Source organism: Symphalangus syndactylus, chromosome 5 (assembly GCF_028878055.3).
Source record: "Symphalangus syndactylus isolate Jambi chromosome 5, NHGRI_mSymSyn1-v2.1_pri, whole genome shotgun sequence".
Classification (NCBI taxonomy): Eukaryota; Metazoa; Chordata; class Mammalia; order Primates; family Hylobatidae; genus Symphalangus; species Symphalangus syndactylus.
Window position 1 is genome coordinate 26,347,185 of NC_072427.2, and position 20,529 is coordinate 26,367,713.

Sequence of the window (20,529 nt, forward strand, 5' to 3'; positions counted from 1 at the left end):
TCAGAAACAGCCCCTTTCCCTTGGCCCTTCAGATCCAAGGGTGGCAACAGCTTCCTACTGGTGCTGGTCTCTGGGTGCTTCACCAACTATTGTAAAGAGTCTCCTCCTTAATTACCCCTTTGGGCATGCCTCCTGCTTGCTGCCAGGACACTGACAACCCGCAGGCCCTGAACCCCTCAGGCTTTATCTACCTGTTGCTCACAGTTGTCTAGCACAGGGGTAGGCACACTATGGCCTGCAGGCCCTATCTGACCTGCCACCTGTCTTTGTACAACCTTTGAACTAAGAGTGATTTTTTTTCCATTTTTAAATGGTTGAAAAAAATCAAAAGAATATTTTATGACTTGTGAAAATTATATGAAATGCAAATCTCAGTGTCCAAAAATAAAGATTTATGGGAACACAGCCACTCCTATTTGTTTCCAAATTGTCTATAGCTGCTTTCATGCTACAATAGCAGAGCTGAGCAGTTGTGGGAGATTATAAGGCCCACAAGGCCTAAAGGATTTACTATCTGGTCCTTTACAGAGAAAGTTTGCCAGCCCCTGTTCTAGAACATGCTATGTGACACTGTACAATGGAAAGAGAAGGGGATGTAGGCATCACAGAAAATCTTCCTGGTCCCTTCCCTCGCCAAGGCATAATGTTTAGAGACTGCTGTTGAATTTCTCAAGTTACATGGAAGGGTGGGAGGTGGTCCTGGACACTCAGGGCACCCAAAATAGAAACCAAGACACTCTCACTGTTCGAAAAGTCCTTATTGTGCAGGGTGCTCCGTCCAACCCTTCAGCCTTTGCAAGAAACTCCTGCATCCTCTGCTAGAGCCCCAGGAGCCTCTTCCCTGAGCTTCCCAGAGCAGTTCCACTGCTGCCGAACCCTGACTGTTGGACTGCCTCTTCCTCCTGCTTGAGCCACCAAAGCTCTGCTTGCCGCAGGCCCTTGGGGCCAGTCTGCTCTCCTTGGCATGAAAACATGAACACCCTTCAGCAGTTTAATAGGCACTAAAGAAAGGAGAGATGGACCCAAGATGGGCATATTTTGCTGGAAGACTGGTCTGCAGAAGCGGCTGATGTGCCCCTGAAGGCTGGGTGCTGGTGGGGGGTCAGACCAGCAGCCCTCCCTACCCTGGCACCTGGAAGTCAGGCTCAGCACACTATGGGTAAAACAACCTGCTCTTCTTCTCAGTCATCCTAGGGATGGCCCAGGAGCCAAACAGTGTCTAAATGACACATCAGATTTTGTAATTTATTCCCTCTGGCTCAGACAGAAGGAAATTGGCTTTCTTTCATAGCTACATACACTATTATGGGCTGGGATTCAGCGTGTGAAATAAACTATTTTTAATTAGTTTTTTCAATAACTGTAAGCTGTAATCGCACCAAGTAGAAGTAATGCTGAGGTTTCAGGGGACACAGGTGAGTTTAGCCCTGGCAAACACTGGAAAGAAGAACAGGGTCTGCACCTTTGCCTACGCCCTCAAGTGGGCACCACTGATGGCGAATGTATATCTCAACACAAAGGAACTCCGGGAAGATTGTCCAGACACCAACACTGCCCTAAGACTGTACCCGAGTCTCTGCAAAGAGATGAAAAAAGGTTGTGCTTGCTGCCTTCACCAAGCTCTCAAGGTTGGCTCTTTTTTGCTGTAAACACCCTCACACGGCTATTGAACTCTCTACTTCCTCATATTTTATGCAACTAGATACTCTCTCCCTTTGGATTTTTAAGTAATGTCACCTAAAGCTCTGTAACCCCAATATCTATTTTTAATTTTTATAATTTTATCTTTATGCTTATAAACATTGGTGCACTAAAAGCTCACATATCTGTAGGGGGAAAATCTTCCAGCTCCCTCCCTGCAAACTTTGCAAAGATGTTTCTCAGTCTATGGCTCACTTAATTAATCTACCTCTTTCAAGGTCATCCAGTGATACTGGTGAAATATTCCACCGGAGGGAGAATCAAATCCCTGTCTAGCCTCCTTGCCCGCAGGAAGTTGACAGAGAGGGATTGACCTGAAGGATCAAGGGGGTATGCAGTACAAGTGGGAATGTAACATGCATGAGGTAAGGGGGTAAGGAAGGGCTCAGGGTTGCTCCTGATGCCCCCACAATGCTCACTGTCAAACCCTCACTGTCAGGGTCTGGCCAGAGCTGCCCCTTCCCATAATTGCTGTCATTTAAGGCCCAAGATAAACAAATGTCATTGCAATCATTTTCTTTTGTAACATAAAACTCCACTAAACCCTTAAGAATAGAAGAATGAAATGGCAAGGAAATTGCAGAAGAGAAAGAACATGAGACTTATTGCCAGATGGTCCAGTATGAATTTAGGCTTGTGTGACCTGGGGCAAATTATTGAGCTTCCTGGGGCCTCGATTTCCTCATTGGTAAACTGAAGATGGTCCTAGCAATTCCTGCCTCACAGGCCACTGTGCCTGGAACTGAGAGACTGTAAAAAGCACCATGCAAAGTTGATTGATTTCGGCATCATTGACCAGCCCCCAAGGGCCTTCTTTTTCAGTGCCTACTTGATGCCAGGTACTTTAAATACATTAATTCTTACAATGACTCACAAGCTTGATATTATTACGTCCACTTAGGTGGAGGGACTGAACCTCAATCAGATGGAGTGAATGCTTCAGATCACACAGCGAAGGAGTCCTGGATGAAAACCCAGCGCTGCCAGAATGCAGTCTTTTCCCTCCACCACACTGCACCTCCCACAGCCCTCTTTGTTTTAGAGCAAGGCCATTTCAGGGAAGCCTTGCCATACTGATCTCCACAGGCAGCTCTCACCAACTGTGCTTCAAGTGCATGGTCATTCTAGAGCCTGGACGGAACGGGCACTCCTGGTGCTATGGCCTCGCTGCTTACAAAGCTAAGTGCTAAGGTAGGGACAGGGTGCTTCCTTTGCTCCTGTGGTGATCTGGAGACACAGATCAACCCAGTGTGAATGGAACCAGGCAGAGCTGCCCACCAAAATAAAAGTGTGGCCAAAACCCAGCCCTGCCTGTGGGTGAACAAAAAACATGCCCTCCAGCCACAACTGCATTCACAGAGCTTCCGGGGATGGCTCTTACCTGGGGCTGCTCCGTATGGAAACATAATCCATAGCTTGGCTCCCACAAATATGCTTATCCCACGTGCTACATATGGAAGGAGAAATCAGCTTGTATTTCATTAAACAGTTTGGCTCAGGTCTTGTGAGCAAATATTAGAATCTGCACTTGGTACAGAGTCGTAAATGCATTGTTAGCAAATCAGATGGCCGATAAAAAATACATAAATAAATCAAGCATTGCTACTGCTAAATGTTTACAAATAAGCAAAACAACGATCCCCTTGTTAAAAGTCTCTTCTGCTCTATGATTTATTAAAGTTCTGAATTCCATGTTGGGGGCCCAGGGAGTTGAAGGGTGTGAAAGTGGGCTGGCCGGTCTAAGCCGTCCATGATCCATTCCTGCATTTGCCAGGGCACAGCTGGGCTTCCCCCCACCCAGGGACAGTGAGAGGCTCACCTGCAGGTCCAGGGCTGTCAGCTTGCCTTTGTCGCCCGCATTCCGTGCATACTCCTCAATGGTCCAGGAAGGTTGGCCCCTCTTCACCTCGGCCAACTCGGTCAGCCGCATGTCTGTGTACAGGGGGTTGCTCTTCGTGTGGCCCTTGAGGGAGGTAGGGTAGGGGTGAGGGCTGAACACCTGCTCCACCAGGAAGCCGTCTTTGGGCTGCTTGGGCAGTCGGTGCTGTGGGGGAATGTCGTACTGCCTGTCTGCCTGCAGAGGGGCACAAAGAAGTCCAGACAAATGGCACAGATGCCCTTGGATTTCACAGTGCAATTGAGCAGCCAGCAGCTTTCCTGTAGACATTCAGGTAGCAAAGTGCAGTTACTTCCAGGCAAATCGAAAGTACGAAAGCATAGCCATATTGGGGGAAATTCTCTAGGAAAGGCTTATGATCATAATGTTACTAATATAAACTAACATTTCTGTTCCAGAAAAAGGTTATTTAATGTAATTTTACACCATCACTATCATTGTGAATCCCCATTGTACAGGTAGGAAAACGGAGCCCAGACTCAGTAACTTGCCCCGAGGCACACAGCTAGTAAGGGGTGGAGCTAGGATTTAAACCTGATCATCTGGCTTTAGAGACCCGTTGTTTAACTACTGATATTAATGCCCCCCTTCTTTTACCATTTTGCACGGGGTACAGATGAGTAAAAGATACGGGTCCTTTCCACAAGAACTCGCTGAAAACCCTGATGCTACACTGCTTCTTTGGAAGGAAGAAGCTGAGTCAGAAAGCACATGTTGGGAGCCTCTAGTGATTTTCCCAGGCAGCAGATGGGCCCCTATCAGAGAGGATACAGCCTTCAGGATGAGAGAGAAGTCTGGGCAGCAGTGTGAAGGTAGGAAGGTACCTAAAACAGGTGGCAATAATTAATATTCTCAGTCCTTGAAACGCAAGCCAAGGGTTTCTGCTCTCAGTGTACCTGTTATAAGATTGGGTCAGTGCTCATTATGTGACCTCTTAGAACTGTGTTCAGACCCTTCAGCCAGCATTTGTGCCTTTGAACTATAACCGCCTGTTTGCCCGTCTGGCTCCTCCGCTAAACTATGAGTTCCTAAAAGGCAAGGGATCGTTTTGTTCACCTTTTAATCCCCTTCTCCAGCAAAATAATACCACCAAGTAGACGACACTCCATGAATATTCATCAGAGGGTTAGAGCCAATTATATGAAGTCATGTGTATGGAACAGAGAGCAAAGAAGTTGTGTATCTCAGTAATAGCAAGAGAAAAAGGAAAAAAGAACGTGAGTCAAGGTGTGGGTACAGAAGGAAGAGAAGGAGAATGTTTAGGTGTGATGCGATGAGAGTTGATGTGCAAGAACGTGGTGGGGACACGTGGTGTACGTGTGTGACTGTGTGGCTTATACACTTGCATAGGGGCTGGAAGCACACCTGGTGTGTGTGTGTGTGTGGATCATATGCTTGCATAGGGGCTGGAAGCACAAGTGGTGTATGTGTGTGTGTGTGTGGGTCCTACACCTACCTGCATGGGGACTGGAAACACATCTCCACCTACCAGCAAACCCAACCCATTGGCTTTTACCCAAATAGAGTATAACATTTGGCTATTCCAGACCATCAAGACTGCTGACACTGACACAGAGAACACAGGATAAACCCACACAAGAAAATGAGGTTCCCTCTTATTTTCTAACTCATCGAAGCCAAGTATCTTCTAAGAGACTTCACCAGTTTTTGCTCATCACCACCACCCAACACTCAGAGAGCTCCTATTGCATGCAGAGTCTGCACCAGCCTGGGAGGAAGGGGAGATGGTGATAATAATAACTACGATGGTAGCCACTGCAGGCATAATTGCAATTAACCAAGGGCTATGTGTCCACCACTCTGCTCAGTGCTAAACATGCATTGACTTCATTTCATCTTCTCATTAAAATTCTGAGGTTGTAACTATTATTATCCCTAGTATGGATATGGAAACTCAGAGAGGTTAAGAGACTGACCCAATGTCAGACAGCTGGTAAGTGGCAGAGCCAGGATTTGAAACTGTTTTCACTTGTAAGATGGAAAGTTTCATTGCTGCCCATGCCTGTTCATATCACTGAGTTTGTGTTCTCACTGGGCAGTCAATATATATACATAATACGTATTTTCAATAAAAGTTTGCATCCACTATGTCTGAACAAACAGGATTAAGGGCTGGAGACCAGCAATAAGCCCTAGGAAAGCTTACAGAGACTTATGAAGTAAGGGGCCTTGAGGGGAACATAGGACTTAGATCAGTACAGGGGAGGTGGACCAGAGAGTCTTGGTGGAGGATTCACATAAAGAAAAGTTTGACAGTGAAATAGGGCCTGGCCGTCATAGGTGCTCAATTAGTGTTTACTGAATGGGTGACCAAATGAATGAGCATGGCTATTTTGAGGAAAAACAGGAAGACTCATCAAGGTAGAGCAGGGTCCAGTCAAGGCATAACAGAGCCTTCTAGTTGAGGAAAGGTACATGAAATTCACAGGGTTGTGAAGGCCTGGCTAAGAAGTTTGCAACTCTTTGCAGAGGCAAAGAGAGTCAGAGAAGAGTGGGGAATAGGGGGCCCTGTGCAACCACAGACAGTGGCATTTTAGGAAAGCGAATGCAGGAGTGGTCCATGAGATGAGATGGAAGGTGGAGAATGTGCCCAAGCATCCCTGGTAGGGAAAGAGCCTTGACTCAAGGTAGAGGTGTAAATGGAAAAGGCAGAGTTGCAAAAGACACGACAGAAGGCAAATCCATAGGGTCTGGTAGCTACACTGGACAAAGCCCAAGAAGAGGGACCAGAGGGGCTTCTTCAGTTTGGAGGATTGCTAGAATGCTGACCCCATCCTCACCCCTCCCAGAATGGAAACAGTGAGAGGGAACGCTGGTTTTAAAGGAACAGAAAAGACTGCTTTGGGAACTGTAGATTTTGACGTGTAGGCAAGACATTTAGGGGAAACTGGCCTTCAGCAGTTTGACATATGCAACTAAAGCTCCAAAAGCGGGCCAGGTCTGGTCACTACCATGGGAATCACCATCCCCAAGGTGGTGAGAGCCACAAGCCAGGAAGGAGAAATGAGGTTGCAGAAGGGGACAAAATAAAGAGAATGCATCCCCAGTGTTAGCAACTTCGTGTTAGGCCTATCGAGCGGATCTGACTCAAGCTTGTGTCTGCTCATTCCTGCTGGCTTTGTGAAGCTTTGACATTTGATAGGTGGGAGGCATGGCTGGTTCAGTTTAACCTGATATTTCTACAGAAGCACTTAACCATTTGAGTTCTCTAAATGGCCACTGTTCAATGATATCCGAAACCCAAAGCACCAGAAATCTGGCCAGACCCTGGCAGCTAAGAGACAGTGACAATAGGACCCGAGGGGAGGACTGGGTCTGGGCGTCTTGTGCCCAGCGTGGCAGCACATATCAAACTCTGGATCCTCTCCAACACCACATGCGGTAAGCTGCTCCAGAAGCGCAGAGCAGTAACCAGCAGACACCAGAGGTTTATTTAAAATCAGAAAAAAAAAAAAAAGGCGGCCTCTACTCCCTCCCCTCTTTGGACCCTGAAAATTTCCTTAAAACCCAGTTTTACAAGCTTTTCCTTCTCAGCACCATTTGAGGAGCTTGGCCTCCTCCCTGGCTTTGAATATCTGTAGCTCACACCACTGTCACTCTCTGACAACACAGAACTTGGAGACCTCAGGAGCAGGGCCTTGTCTGTCCACTGACCTTTTAGAAGCAGGACATGGAATGGAGACAAGCAACAAACTGAAGTTGCATCACCTTGGCCAGAAAGGGGTCACTGTAACCCAGTTAGAATGAACAGGATTGGCCACAGGTCCCATAGAAACAAATCATCCTTACTGCAGGGGGTGAGAGAAAGAAAGGATTCGAGTGTATGTGTGCACAATGATTCTAGGACTGAGGAAGTGAAGTCTGCTATAAACATGCAAAAGCACTGAGCTTATGTGAAAGAGCCTCCAACAAACAACAGTGTAGAGAAAAAAACTAAAAAGGAAAGGAAAGACACCAGATTAAGAGTTGCTGTCTTTGCGTGCTGGAACTATGAATGACTTTCTTTTTTATCTTCTTTTTTTTGAGACAGAGTCTCACTCTGTTACCCAGGCTGGAGTGCAGTGTGTGATCTCGGCTCACTGCAACTTCCGCTTCCTGGGTTCAAGCAATTCTCCTGCCTCAGCCTCCCAAGTAGCTGGGACTACAGGCTTGTGTCACCACACCCAGCTAATGTTTTACATTTTTAGTAGAGATGGGGTTTCAGCATATTGGCCAGGCTGGTCTTGAACTCCTGACCTCGTGATCCTATTTATCTTCTTTACTTCCTAATCACTGATTTATTTTATAATGAAAAAAAAACCTCATACTTAAAAAGGAACATCACACATACAATGAAGTCCATGAAAGGGATGTATCAGCTAGCACCCTTTTCAGTATTTTCCCTCATGTACCTGGCCTGCATCCTGCTATTTCAGAAAGGGCAGGAAGATATCCTTGGTGATGCTTGCCTGCTCTGACACGTTCCCCATTCTATGAAAATCTGTTCTCACACCACCTGTCCAATGAATCCCAACCCTACGTTCTGCTGTCGGCAACATCACAGCATGTGCTCCTCCTAGCTGACGGACAACCTGGCGGAACACACGACCTGCCTATGTTGTCCTCTCTATTCCAATGTGAAAACCCTGCCAAACCTGGAAGGATGACTGGCACACAGAGGCCAGGCCTCTTGCCTGTTTAATGCCATGTTCAAGGCTTTGAAATACACCAGGGCTATGATGAAGCTGGTGCCCGATTATGTGAACTTAAGTTTAAATTACCTCTTTAGATTTCCGATGCCAGTCTTTATTATCTCCTGGGCCTGTGTCTTTTATCTCCTCCTCACTGAGGCCCACACGGTTGGTGTAAGTGATGGTGCGCCAGTCTCTGGGCGAGTTGGAGATGCTGGCAATTTTGGACTCCGTGGCACTGTTCTCCTCTGTTAGGGACCGAGAGGATGGCCTGGTGAAGAGGCTTTTTTTTAAGGCCTTGACCCGCAGGCTTTCGCTATTGCTCCCGCTAGCATCGGAGCAGCACCAGTCAGGGTTGTTCTCTAGCTTGGGTCCGTGGGAGCCGCTGTGTGCACAGAACATCCGGGGAGAGGCACTGTCATCAGACGGAGCCTCACTCGTCAAGGAGTTCAGATCTATCTGCACACTCACCTTCTCAGGCTGTTGCATTTTCTGGTCCAACTTATTTAGTTTGCCCAAGACCTGGGAGATTTCCTCACGGACACCCGACAGGGATTCCAGCTTCCGTTCGATTTCGCCGATCCTGAGCACCAGTTTGCACACACTGGTCTTCAGCTCTTCTTCCGAGTGGTGGGTGTTTTCAGGCCGGTTGCCCTTGTCTCCCTTGCTGTTGGGGACCCCATTGGCAATTTTGGTTAAGTTGTGTTCAGGGGAACTGTCGCAGTCTGACTTATGGAGCTGAGACAAGGACCCTGTGCTGTTGTAGCAGGACGACTGTATCACTCCTGTGGAGCCACTGATGCTCATGTCATCAAGAAATCGGAAAATGTCACTGATGTCATCGCTGACAATTTCTGAGTCATCGTCTGAGTGCTTCATGGTGTGCCTGTCACTGTACTTGCCCTGACCGGAGGTGCACAGGTCTCTGCATTTCTTGGGCTCCAGCATGTGCTCAGTCTGGGTGCCCACGCTACTGGTGTCTGAGCTGAGCTGCCCACTGGTGCAGTTAATGCTCTTGTCTTTAAACTTTTTGACTGGTTCGTGCTTCTCCAGATCAACAGGGGATGAGATCTCTTTAGATTTGAGCCCACTTGGTTTTGCTGCATAAGCAATGGGGAGAATTGGCTGTTGATCCTTTGGCACGAGGTAAGTCGGGTGCCTGTCTGGGGCTGGGAAATTGGGAGTCTGGCTACTGGCATTTGGATAACGTAGCTTCTCCTCGGAGGGATTTCTATTGAAAAAGGACCGTTCAAAGTCAGGAACTTCCTCCGTGTTTAGGCTCCAGCTTTTGGCTGGCCAGGGAGTCTGCTTGTTGGGCCTCCCTGGACAGCGCCTGGCTTCTTGGGTTCCCATCACGGGAGTGGGCCCAAAATATGTAGAGGCTTGAAGGTCGTCTAAGCTTTCGTGCTTTGCTCGCCTTTTGTCAGGAACCGGGGAATATACCGGATTCAGGTACTGGCTGTTATAGGGCATTTCAAAGCTGTGGTTGAAGAAGGGTGGCTTGTGGGTTTCCTTTCGACTCTGGGGTTCCCTGTGCTCATTCTCTGCTTTGCTGATGGGGCCAACCAAACCGGGGGACACTGCCATCAAATTGTGAAAATCCTCTTTGAAGATATTCCTTTTCTGGACACAGGACTGGACCACAAATGGCTCCTCATTGGAAATGAAGGTCTCCTTGATGCTCTGGTTGATGGGCAGGGAGTCCTGGTCTGAAATGGACTCGTTTTCAATGTTCATGGGGAAGTAGGTCCTCTGCATCTCACAGGGCTGAGGGCTGGTCACGGAGTACGGGGCCAGAGCCTGCAGCCTGTCCAGGGAAGCAGCGCGGTTTTTCACCTCTTTGCTAACTCCCAACAGGAAGTTAGGCTCAGAGGCAGGGACAAACTGCGGGCAGTCCTTGCAGTCCATCTTCCGGCACTTGGACGACTGCCTGGTGGGGTAGCCCCGGCTGAAAGACCTCTCACTCAGCTCACAGTTCAGCGGCTCACACTCAGCTGCATTGCAGATCTCTGTGTCCGACCTGCATGATTCAAAGGATGCCTCCTTCTTGCGCACCTTCTGGCGGCCCGTAGGCAGCTTCTCCTTGGCAGCCCCGCCATTCATTTGGATCAGGTTGAATATCGTCACAATATCTGCTGCCACCATGATTTTCTTTGATTGCTGGTTATTCACAGTGCATTTCATCTTGTCTTTGAATAGCGTGGCTGGAAAATTGGGATCGAGACAAGCTGTGTAGAAGAGCACACTTCTCAGTTTGGCAAGCTGCGACAGATCGAACCGGGCACACAGAGATTTGCACAGGTCCTGATAAGAAACGGTATTTTGCTTGCTGTCCAGTTCCTCCAAGATTTTCACCAAGAAGAGGGAAGTTTCCTGATTGGTCTCCATGATTTATTACTTGAAGAGCTCTCTGACTACACTGAAACTTCAGGTCAGTTCTGTGGTGGCAATATTGAGAAAGAGAGGAGGAAAAGAGGATTATAAACACCAGTGGAGTTTGAAGTCAAGCTTCTTATAAACCATATAAAGAAATACAAAGAGAAACATTTTAATGATTAAAAATGTAGTAAGGACAGTAAAAATATTCATAACATTCGATTTAGTAATTCCCTTCCTGGGAATCGACTTTAATGATCAATGATAACAATTATGCTTAAAGGTGTTCACTATGATGGCACTTATAATAATGAAAAAGCAAAACATCTTAAATATCCAAACAGGAGAATACATAAACATGTTATGATATACCATGAATTTTTACAAACATTAAAACTACATTAATGTACATACTTACAATGGAATACTACTCATCAGCAAAAAAGAACAAACCACTAGTACATGCAAGGACATGGATGAATCTCGAATGTATTGTGCGTGGGTGGAAGAAGCCAGAGTCAGAAGGTACATCCTCCACTGCACAATTCCATCTTAATGACATTCTGGAGGACAGATCAGTGGTTGCCAAGAGCTGGATGTGAGGAGGTGGGCTGACCTCAAAGGGGCACAGAGAAGTTTTCCTAAATGATATAATTGTTCTACATCCTGGTTGTGGTGGTGGTTACATGACTGTAGGCATTTGTCAAAACTCACAGGACTCTAAACTAGAAAGTGTAAGTTTTAATGTACATAAATAATACCTCAATGTAGAAATTACATAACGAAGACTTTTCATAACAAAACTGATATAATATTGAGTGAAAAAATATGAAAATAAATCTGTATAAAGTCATAATGGTACAAAATTATGCATTCTTGAAAACAAAAATGAAAGAAAATAATGTGTACTAAGATGCTAATAGTGGGTTAAGTTTGGATTGTAAATATGGATTTTTTTCTTAATTAGTAATCTCTCTTCCCTAATACTTTATTATGTAAGTTTTCAAATATACAGCAAAGTTGGAAGAATTTTATAGTGAACACTAATATACCCAAGATCTGGATTCTCCATTAATATTTTATTTGCTTTATTACATATCTATCCATATATTCATCATCAAGCTTTCTTATTTTTTTGATTCACTTCAGAGTAAATTGCAGACATCTGTACACTTCTTCCAAATACTTAATCATACATGTCATTGACCCAATTCAATAATTGTTCACAGATTTTCTTTTAATATAAAATGTACATACAATGAAGTTCACAAATCTTAAGGGTGCATTGGCTGAAGTTTCAACAATTATGTATGCCTGTGTAGAAACCAAAGCCCCTGTAAATAACTAGAATGTTCCCATTGCCCCAGAAAGTTTCCTCATGCCCTTTTCTGTTCAACCACTGTGATTTTTATAGGTTTTTTTTTAATCATTTCCCATCTTTTCTAAAATTCTTACAATGAGCATTTGTTATTTTGTAAGCACCAAACAATAGTAAACTTTACTTTGAAATTGAATGAAAACACTACATTAACAGATCTTGGATGGTAAAATTAAAAATACCAAACCAAAGATTTAACAAAATTTCATTAGAGAAGATGAAGCCCTTGGTTGACAAACATAGATGCAGGTTCTAAGACACACAGAGACACATCAAATTACACAATGTGTTCATTTCCCTGGTCACATACTGCTTAGAAAATTAGTATTTTGATAACTTTAAAATCAACAAATCAGTTAACACAGTCCACATGTGTCCAACCCATTTTCTAGGGGAATAGTATATTTTCTTTGGATTAAATTTTGGCAGCTCGAGGTAATGAGCTTTCTCTCCATCCTGAAGGCAGCCACTCCCAGTAGGCTTCTATAAACATTAGCCTGGCTTCTCCCATGAATGTCTGGAGGGATATGCAGAGACCAGTGGTTTGCATTTTCTTGCAAGGAAAAGGAAACAAACCCTTGACAGGTTCTGTTCCCGCCCAGAACAAGTCACCGGGAAACCCATTTCTTCCCACCCCGCCCCAGCCTTCCAATCCATCTGATGGAAGCATTCTGTGTCCAAATGTTCTGGCTTGTTAAAGGTGGGGACAACCTGTCACATGGGATCTCAAGTAAATGAATGGGTGTAGATATCAGAGCACAGGACCAGTGAATGTAATTCTGGGGATAGCAACTACAACTCATGCATATATTTTATCATTTGGGTGACACGAAGCCCTTTCAGGATTTCCAAGCTAATCCCATGTGTGTCCTACCATGCACCTCCCAGGAAAACCCAACACTTTGCTTCTCTGGGAAGATTTCTCAACTTTCTATCCTACTTTGCATGGCAAAGGCAGTCTTAATCCCAGGTCAAAAACCCTATTTGGAAAACCAAGACCCAGTGTCTCCTGAAGTGAATAAAAGAAGTACAAGCAAATATGGTAAGCCTGAGTTATATTTTATCAAAACTGAAATTAGGAGGTCTGTGGATGGAAACAGGTGCATGGACACACGTGCAGCACAGGTGCATGTGACGATCAGTTATCACAGAGAAACTGCACCCAGATTTCCTACAATGCACCAACGAGAACCAGAGAGGAAGAAGAGCAAGAGCAGAGATTGATTGAAAAATCGGTTTCCAGGCTCTGTAGCAGTGGAACGGGATCCAGCCTCCAGCATGAAGCCCTCAGCAGTCTACCTTATTTGACCACACAAACAACTGTGTAGGGCAGGAAAAGCACCCCCATGTTACAGATAAGGAAACTGAGGAACACAGAGAGGAAGTAACTATATAATCCAGAGAGGTGACATTAGTTGCTGGGGGTCCAGTATGGGGTTAGGGGCCCAAGTGGACTCCAACCCAGGTCTTCTAACGCTGTTGAAGGGGCACTAGGCTCAATCGCATGCCAGGAGGACAAGCATCCACCGCCTACTGACAGAAGTGAACGAGGGGTGGAGGAGCCACCGTGGACTGACCACCTACTATGTGCTGAGGCCTTACATGATTTTAAGCAACAGCTCAGAGAGTGGGGCACGGACATTCCCCAGTTATTCAAGAGAAATGAGGAAAAGGAGGCTAGAGAAACTCCACTGAGAGCATGATGCATCACAGTCTGAAGCCGGAGCTGGTCCAAGAGCAAGGCAGAAATAGCCGCCTGGAATCTCTGGGGGCTGAGCAAACTGACCTGGGACATATGTGCATGCACCCCCCCACACACACAGCTTCACACTCACACAGACTCACCCATACACACATGCAGACACATTCACAGCTTCGCAGAGCTTCACACTCACCTAGACACACACACACAGCTTCACACAGACCCACTCACACTCACAGACTCACCCACACACTCACCCAGACTCACACCCACACACACTCACAGACTTACCCAGACACACACACACACACAAACTCACCCAGACTCACACCCACATACAGACTCACCGAGACACACACCCACACACACACCCAGACACACTCACACCCACATACCCACTCACATAGCTTCATACTCAGACTCACACCCACACATAGCCTCACACCCACAGACTCACACCCACACTCACCCACACACGACTTAACACACAGACTTACCCACACACTCACACAGCTTCACACTTGCATAGCTTCAGTCACGCAGACTCAGAGACATACACATACCCAGACACACTCACACAGCTTCGGTCATACACTCATCCAGACACACACATCCAGACACTTGCACAGCTTCCCACTCACACAGCTTCCCACTCACACAGACCTACACACACACAAACTCACGCTCATACACATACACACAACCACACATTCATACACTCAAGCACACACAGACACACACATTCACCTACACACACACACAGATCTACACATACACACCCACACACACTCTGTTGCACTTCCACACACCCATATGTACACATAACTCACACAAGTGCTCAAGCTCCCACACATCCACAAACACATTCACACCTCTGCACACACATTCACAAACACGTATACACCACATACACAGGCTCACAATCTCCACACTCTTTCTCTCCTAGGTGTCTCTTAGCTCTGTTCTCTCCTAGGTGTCTTTTTTTTTTTTTTTTTTTTTTGAGACGGAGTCTTTCTCTGTCCCCCAGGCTGGAGTGCAGTGGCGCAATCTCGGCTCACTGCAAGCTCCGCCTCCCGGGTTCACGCCATTCTCCTGCCTCAGCCTCCCGAGTAGCTGGGACTACAGGCGCCCGCCAACACGCCCGGCTAATTTTTTGTATTTTTAGTAGAGACGGGGTTTCACCGTGTTAGCCAGGATGGTCTCGATCTCCTGACCTCGTGATCCGCCCGCCTCGGCCTCCCAAAGTGCTGGGATTACAGGCTTGAGCCACCGCGCCCGGCCTCCTAGGTGTCTCTTAGCTCTGTCCTCAGAGTTTAAACTTTAAAATCCCAGTACATCTCCATGCATATTTTGGGGGCTAAGCAGCCAACAAATCCACCCTCTCTGGAGTTTGGGAAGCTGACCCCATGATGCCACACATTGCCTGCCAACAAGACCTGCAAACAGCCACTGCAGCACCCTGTCACCCCCATCCCCATGTGGAAAAGCTCCGCGAAGACTCTGGGAGGCCAATCACAGGACTTCCATCCCACCCGGCTTCAGAGCTCCTTGCTGAGGAACAGCCATGCCCAGCGCGGCAGGGCAGCTGGCAGGAGGAGCCGGTGAGCAGCAGAGATCCGAAAATCATGAGGCCAGACTGGGGATTGCATACAGCACATCAGGCCCCCATCAGGCCCAACTGACTGCCCAAGCCAACACCGCAGCCCAGGCCTCCCCTCCCCTGTGTCTCCCGCAGACCCGTCTGCTTGGAGGCCTGCTGCCTCGGCTGCCCACATCCTCCCGCAGTCCTGCTCACCCACGCCGGCTCCTGGAACAGCCCTTCTGCCCCAGTCCCTCGCCAGGTCCCAGAGTCTCCTCTAACTGTTCCCTCCGTGGTGCTCGGCAGCCCTCTGCCTGTGCCTTGGCTAAAGCGCTTATCACGCAGGAGTTTTCAACCAGGTAAGAGTCACCTGGGATGGTTTTAAAACATTTTGAGACCTGGCCTCCCCTACCCTAGACCAATTAAATCAGAATTCCTGGGAGGGTCCAGGTCTTTAGGAATTTTAAAAGCCACCCCAAATTTCTGAACCATGGGCCTCCACATTTTAGGACTGAGAAGCCCCATTTAGTAAGTTGGAGGGATGAGGTTTGTGAAAGGCATTGAAGCCTAATTGTAGAGAGGAGTGACAGGGGCCCACAGACCTGGGCTCAGACTCCAGTCCTGCCCACTATGTGACACTGGATCGGTTACTTACAGCTCCCACACCCTGCCTCAGTTTTTTCATCTGTAACAATGGGTTTAATTAACAAGCATATGTAAAGCACTTAATAATAAAGAGCCTCCCATGTGACAGCCATTCAACAAATAACAGCTGTCACTCATGGAACAGCTGTAGCAATGGGAATACTAGCAGTCTCAGTGGCTTTATGCCTCACAGCACCCTCTGCAGGTTATAAAAAAGGAGTATTTTTGAAAAATGCCTCCATTCTGTACAAAGAGCAAGAGATGCCTGCCTAAAGCGGGATTCTGGCCTCTCAAGTTTTACATTTTCAACTTACTTAAAGACTTTTAGTTTCTCATTATAAAAAGCTTCATCCTCAACCACATGCTCCCATGGACCTTCAGTAGACCGACGATTTACTGCCTCTGTCTAGGCTGCACACGACCTCACAGGGGAATAACAAATTGGCTGTGGGGTTCATTATTCAGCGTTTTTTTTTTTTTTTTTAAAATAGGAAGACCGTTCATAAAACTGATTCCATGGAAAGTTCTGAAAGCCAGAGGTTGAAATTGCTCACTCAGAATAAATGGGGGTGCTCTCATCACCCGCCAATCCAAACTATGGCACACCCTCATCACTATGTGGCTCTTACTTTGTGCATCTGCCTCATGTGTCCTTGAAGATTCTGCACATGTCCAGACCCCGCTAAAACTTGTTTCGGAGCACCCAGAATGTGCGTGAGACTGGGCTAGGCAAAGCCGAGAAAGGTAAAGGCAAGAAAATACTCTTTAGAGAGGGCTGGATGGGACCACAGTGAACTCCAGCCTAACCCTTCATTTGATGGTCAAGAAAACGGGGGTCCAGAGAGTAACATGACTTTTCAAAGGCACATGTAGAGCTAGTGATAGAACTATCCCCAGGACCCAGGGTTCCTGACACCTAGGCTGTTTTCGTAAATGTCTGCAAGAATGCCAGTTCTGACTGTCAAGTGCCAGAGGAGCATAAACATGGAGCTGGGAACCCGATTAAGGGGGAGATGGGTTCCAGCCACGGGGAAAAGGTAAAGCTGGCTTCACAGGGAAGGCGCCATCTGCAATGGCCGCAAAGACTAAAGAGGGGGAGAGTGTTTGATGGTCTGGAGGAAAGGGACAGAGTAGGTACTCTAGGCAGAGGGCAGAAGGCATGACGGTACAGGGCAGCAGGGAAGAGTCTGTATGTCTGGTAGGGATGGAGAGAAGGAGGTGGAGCTGGACAAACAATTTAGATAGGGAGTGCTATGGTTTGATTGTGTTCCTTCAAGATTCAGGGGTTGCCAATGTGATAGTTTAAAGACGTGGGACCTTTAAGACGCCTTCCCAGGAATTCTGATTTAACTGGTCTAGGGTAGGGGAGGCCAGGTCTCAGTAGGTTTTAAAACCATCCCAGGTGATTGTGATTAGGCCATAAAGGCTCCTCCCTAATGAATGGGTTTCATGCCCTTATAAAATGAGGCTTTGTGCAGCATTCTGCTAGCTTGCCCTTTTGCCATTTTGCTATGTGAAGATGCAGCAAAAATGCCCTCACCAGATACATCAGAAACTGGCATCTTGATCTTGGACTTCCCAGCCTCCAGAACTATGAGAAGTAAATTTCTGTTCCTTATAAATTACCTAGTCTCATGTGTTCTGTGATAGCAGCACAAACATACTAAGATAAGGGCGGTACACCAAACTCTGGGCTGGGAGTCTGAACTCAATTCTGTAGTAAATGAGAGCTGGGAACTGACAAAGTGGGTGTCAGAGCAGAGCAAGCCTGCGGTTAAGATGAGCACTGCAACCTACAGGATACATTGATGGGGATCCATATTGTCTTAGCCCCTTTCAAAACCTCCTACCCGTACACAGCGAAGGGAAGAACTCCAGGCTCCTCTAATTCCTAACCCATAGGTATTTCCACTAGGTAATAGTCTGTAGCTTTGGGAAAGGCCAGAACCAGATGCCTGATTTTTCTTCCCATTACCCTGTGGCACCTTGTTCATTTCTCATGCCACATTCTGGGCATGATAAATGTTGCTGCTGTCCGGTCTACAGAGCTAAAATGAATACCCACCCTTTCACAGTCTTACACATATTCAACTGTTCACACTCTTGGCATCTAATGTTAATCAAAGCAGAGCAAAAAGAGAGAGATTATTTAGGGATATAGTTTGTAGTATTGCTGCTTGAATCTTTGGACAAAAGACAAGCTCTCTGAATTTCATTTCCGCCAACTCCCTTAGAAATCTAATCTTCCCTTCTGCTACCAACAGCCCCAAAATGAATGACATATACCTTGAACTGGATTAGCAAAACTCAGTTATAAAGTATTCTTATCAAACCTTTCCAATACGCCAAAATATATTGATCTTTCAAAAACTGAAATAAAGTGCAGAGATACAACAGCCACGATGTTCTCATTTCACCTCAAAAAAAGCACACTGCAAGAGAATTCATCTGCAGTATTCATGTAATTCCTGCCTTGGTGTTGGCCTGCTTGTTTTGAATTTTGTCTTGTTTTTGTTTTAGGATGGTGGTTGCTACTGTGATTTGGTGAAACTATAAAAGGAAGCTGTCAATTTAGGAATCTAAAATTTGTGATTAAGAATTTCTACATTGTTTGTGTCACCTCTAATAAAATTTCAAACTTAAGGGGAAACACTTTCTCTCCCAAAGACAGCCATCTTCCACAAAAAATTTGCTAAAGAGGGAGGCAAGGAGTTGGGAAGGGGTTACACTTCTGCTTCTCAAGACGTATGCCTGCAGAGCTCAACCCTAGTGCAAAGCCCTTGGTTAAGAAGTCAAGTGATTATGAAGCAATTTCCAGATCTGGCAAGAAAGCAAGCTTAGAGAATGTGAAAAACTCTGATTATGAACACCTCAAAATGCTGGATAAAATGCAAATTTTTTTCTTAATGGGCATAACTAAACTTGTGAGAGCAAGCTAAATGCCCAGATTCCAGAAATAGAGAAGAGATTGAAAATCACAGAGGTAGACAGGAGAGCTGGCACTGTGGCTGCCCTAAGAGTAAAGGGGATGGTCCTTCTAAGGTAGAGTAGGATAGGCCTTCCATGAGATGGAGAGTAGAAACACAGATGTCTGCATAAAGCTGGGACCCCTGAAGGACTATTCTCTAGCTTTATGTGAAAGGATGAAAAAAATCTGGTGCACAGTAAACAAGGACACTTGTCAGGCTCTGCCTGGGCTCTGGGTTAAATAAAGTAAAAAAATTACCCCTTAGAAATGGAAAACAAGGCCAATGTCTTAAATATTTCGGGGCCCAAATTTATGTTGTCACAGTGTGCAAGAACTCTTGAGCTAAGAAATTAATGTAAAAAATCAGTTCCATGCTGATAATGTCCATGGGTGCACGCAGAAACGAGCAAAAGTACTCAAGACAATCAAAGGTGCATAGGAGCACCACAGAGAAAAGAATCCACCCTAACGTTGAATTATATTTTTAAAAATTACAACACACAAAAGAAAATACTACTCAATGAGTAAGAATCAGCAGACACAAAATCACCAGCAGGATTAGAACTTCAAGAACTTAAAAAAATGAATCCACAATCTTAAAGAAGATATAAATATACTTAAAATAAGTAAAGGCATAAAATTAATAGAAAATCCAAATAAAAGAAGACACTATGAAAAAAGTACATACAGATCTGGAAAAGAACTAAGTAGTACTTCTAGAAAAAGAATCATTAAAAAACACAGTGGCATTAAATAGCCATTAAATAGCATATTAGATCTAAATAAAGAGAAAGTCTATGAACTGGAAGATAGGTCTAAGGGAATTTAGCTGAATGCAGCACAAAGATAAAAGACACGAAACTGGCCGGGGGCAGTGGCTCACACCTGTAATCCCAGAGCTTTGGGAGGCTGAGGTGGATGGATCATTTGAGGTCAGGAGTTCAAGACCAGGCTGGCCAACATGGTGAAACCCTGTCTCTACTAAAAATACAAAAAGTTAACTGGGCGTGGTGGCATGCACCTGTAATCCCAGCTACTTGGGAGGCTGAGGCATGAGAAGCTCTTGAACCCAGGAAGCAAAGGTTGTAGTGAGCTGAGACTGCATCACCACACTCTAGCCTGAGTGACAGAGTGAGACTCTGTCTCAAAAAACAAAACAGCAACAATGACAACAACAAGAAAAACCATTAAATCAAGCTTAAGAGACATGAGCGTAGAAGGATAAGTTTCTAGGAGAGAGGAAAGAGAATGGCAGAAAGATGATAAAAGTGATCATATATAAGAATGTTCCAGAATTGAAAGCATGAATCTTCTAACTCAAGGAGTGATATAAATACTAAATAAGACATATAAATAATGAAGTCACCCTTAGATACCTAAACACGTCATATTGAAACTAAAGAATACCAGAAATGAAAAGAAAAACTTGCCTAAAAAATTGAATTACCTAAAATAGAATAAACTTAAAAGCAGATTTTTAAGAATACAATTGTAGACTAAAAAATAGAAATAAAATGATTAAAATACTGAAAAAAATATACAGATCATAATTTTATTACCATGTAAACTATTATTCAGAAGTAAAGATATAG

General features: G+C 45.5%; 1 protein-coding gene across 2 annotated transcripts in view; it reads right to left on the reverse strand.

The window, feature by feature from the left end:
• MINAR1 (membrane integral NOTCH2 associated receptor 1) overlaps positions 1-20,529 on the reverse strand; it is a 60,086-nt gene that overhangs the window by 5,437 nt on the left and 34,120 nt on the right. For both annotated transcript variants that reach the window (XM_055277516.2, XM_055277517.2), the window contains exons 2-3: positions 8,380-10,727; positions 3,521-3,775 (exon numbers count right to left, since the gene is read on the reverse strand). In XM_055277516.2, the coding sequence (XP_055133491.1) occupies positions 3,521-3,775; positions 8,380-10,677 (2,553 nt within the window). In that variant the 5' untranslated portion in view covers positions 10,678-10,727. The remainder of the gene's footprint in view (positions 1-3,520; positions 3,776-8,379; positions 10,728-20,529) is intronic.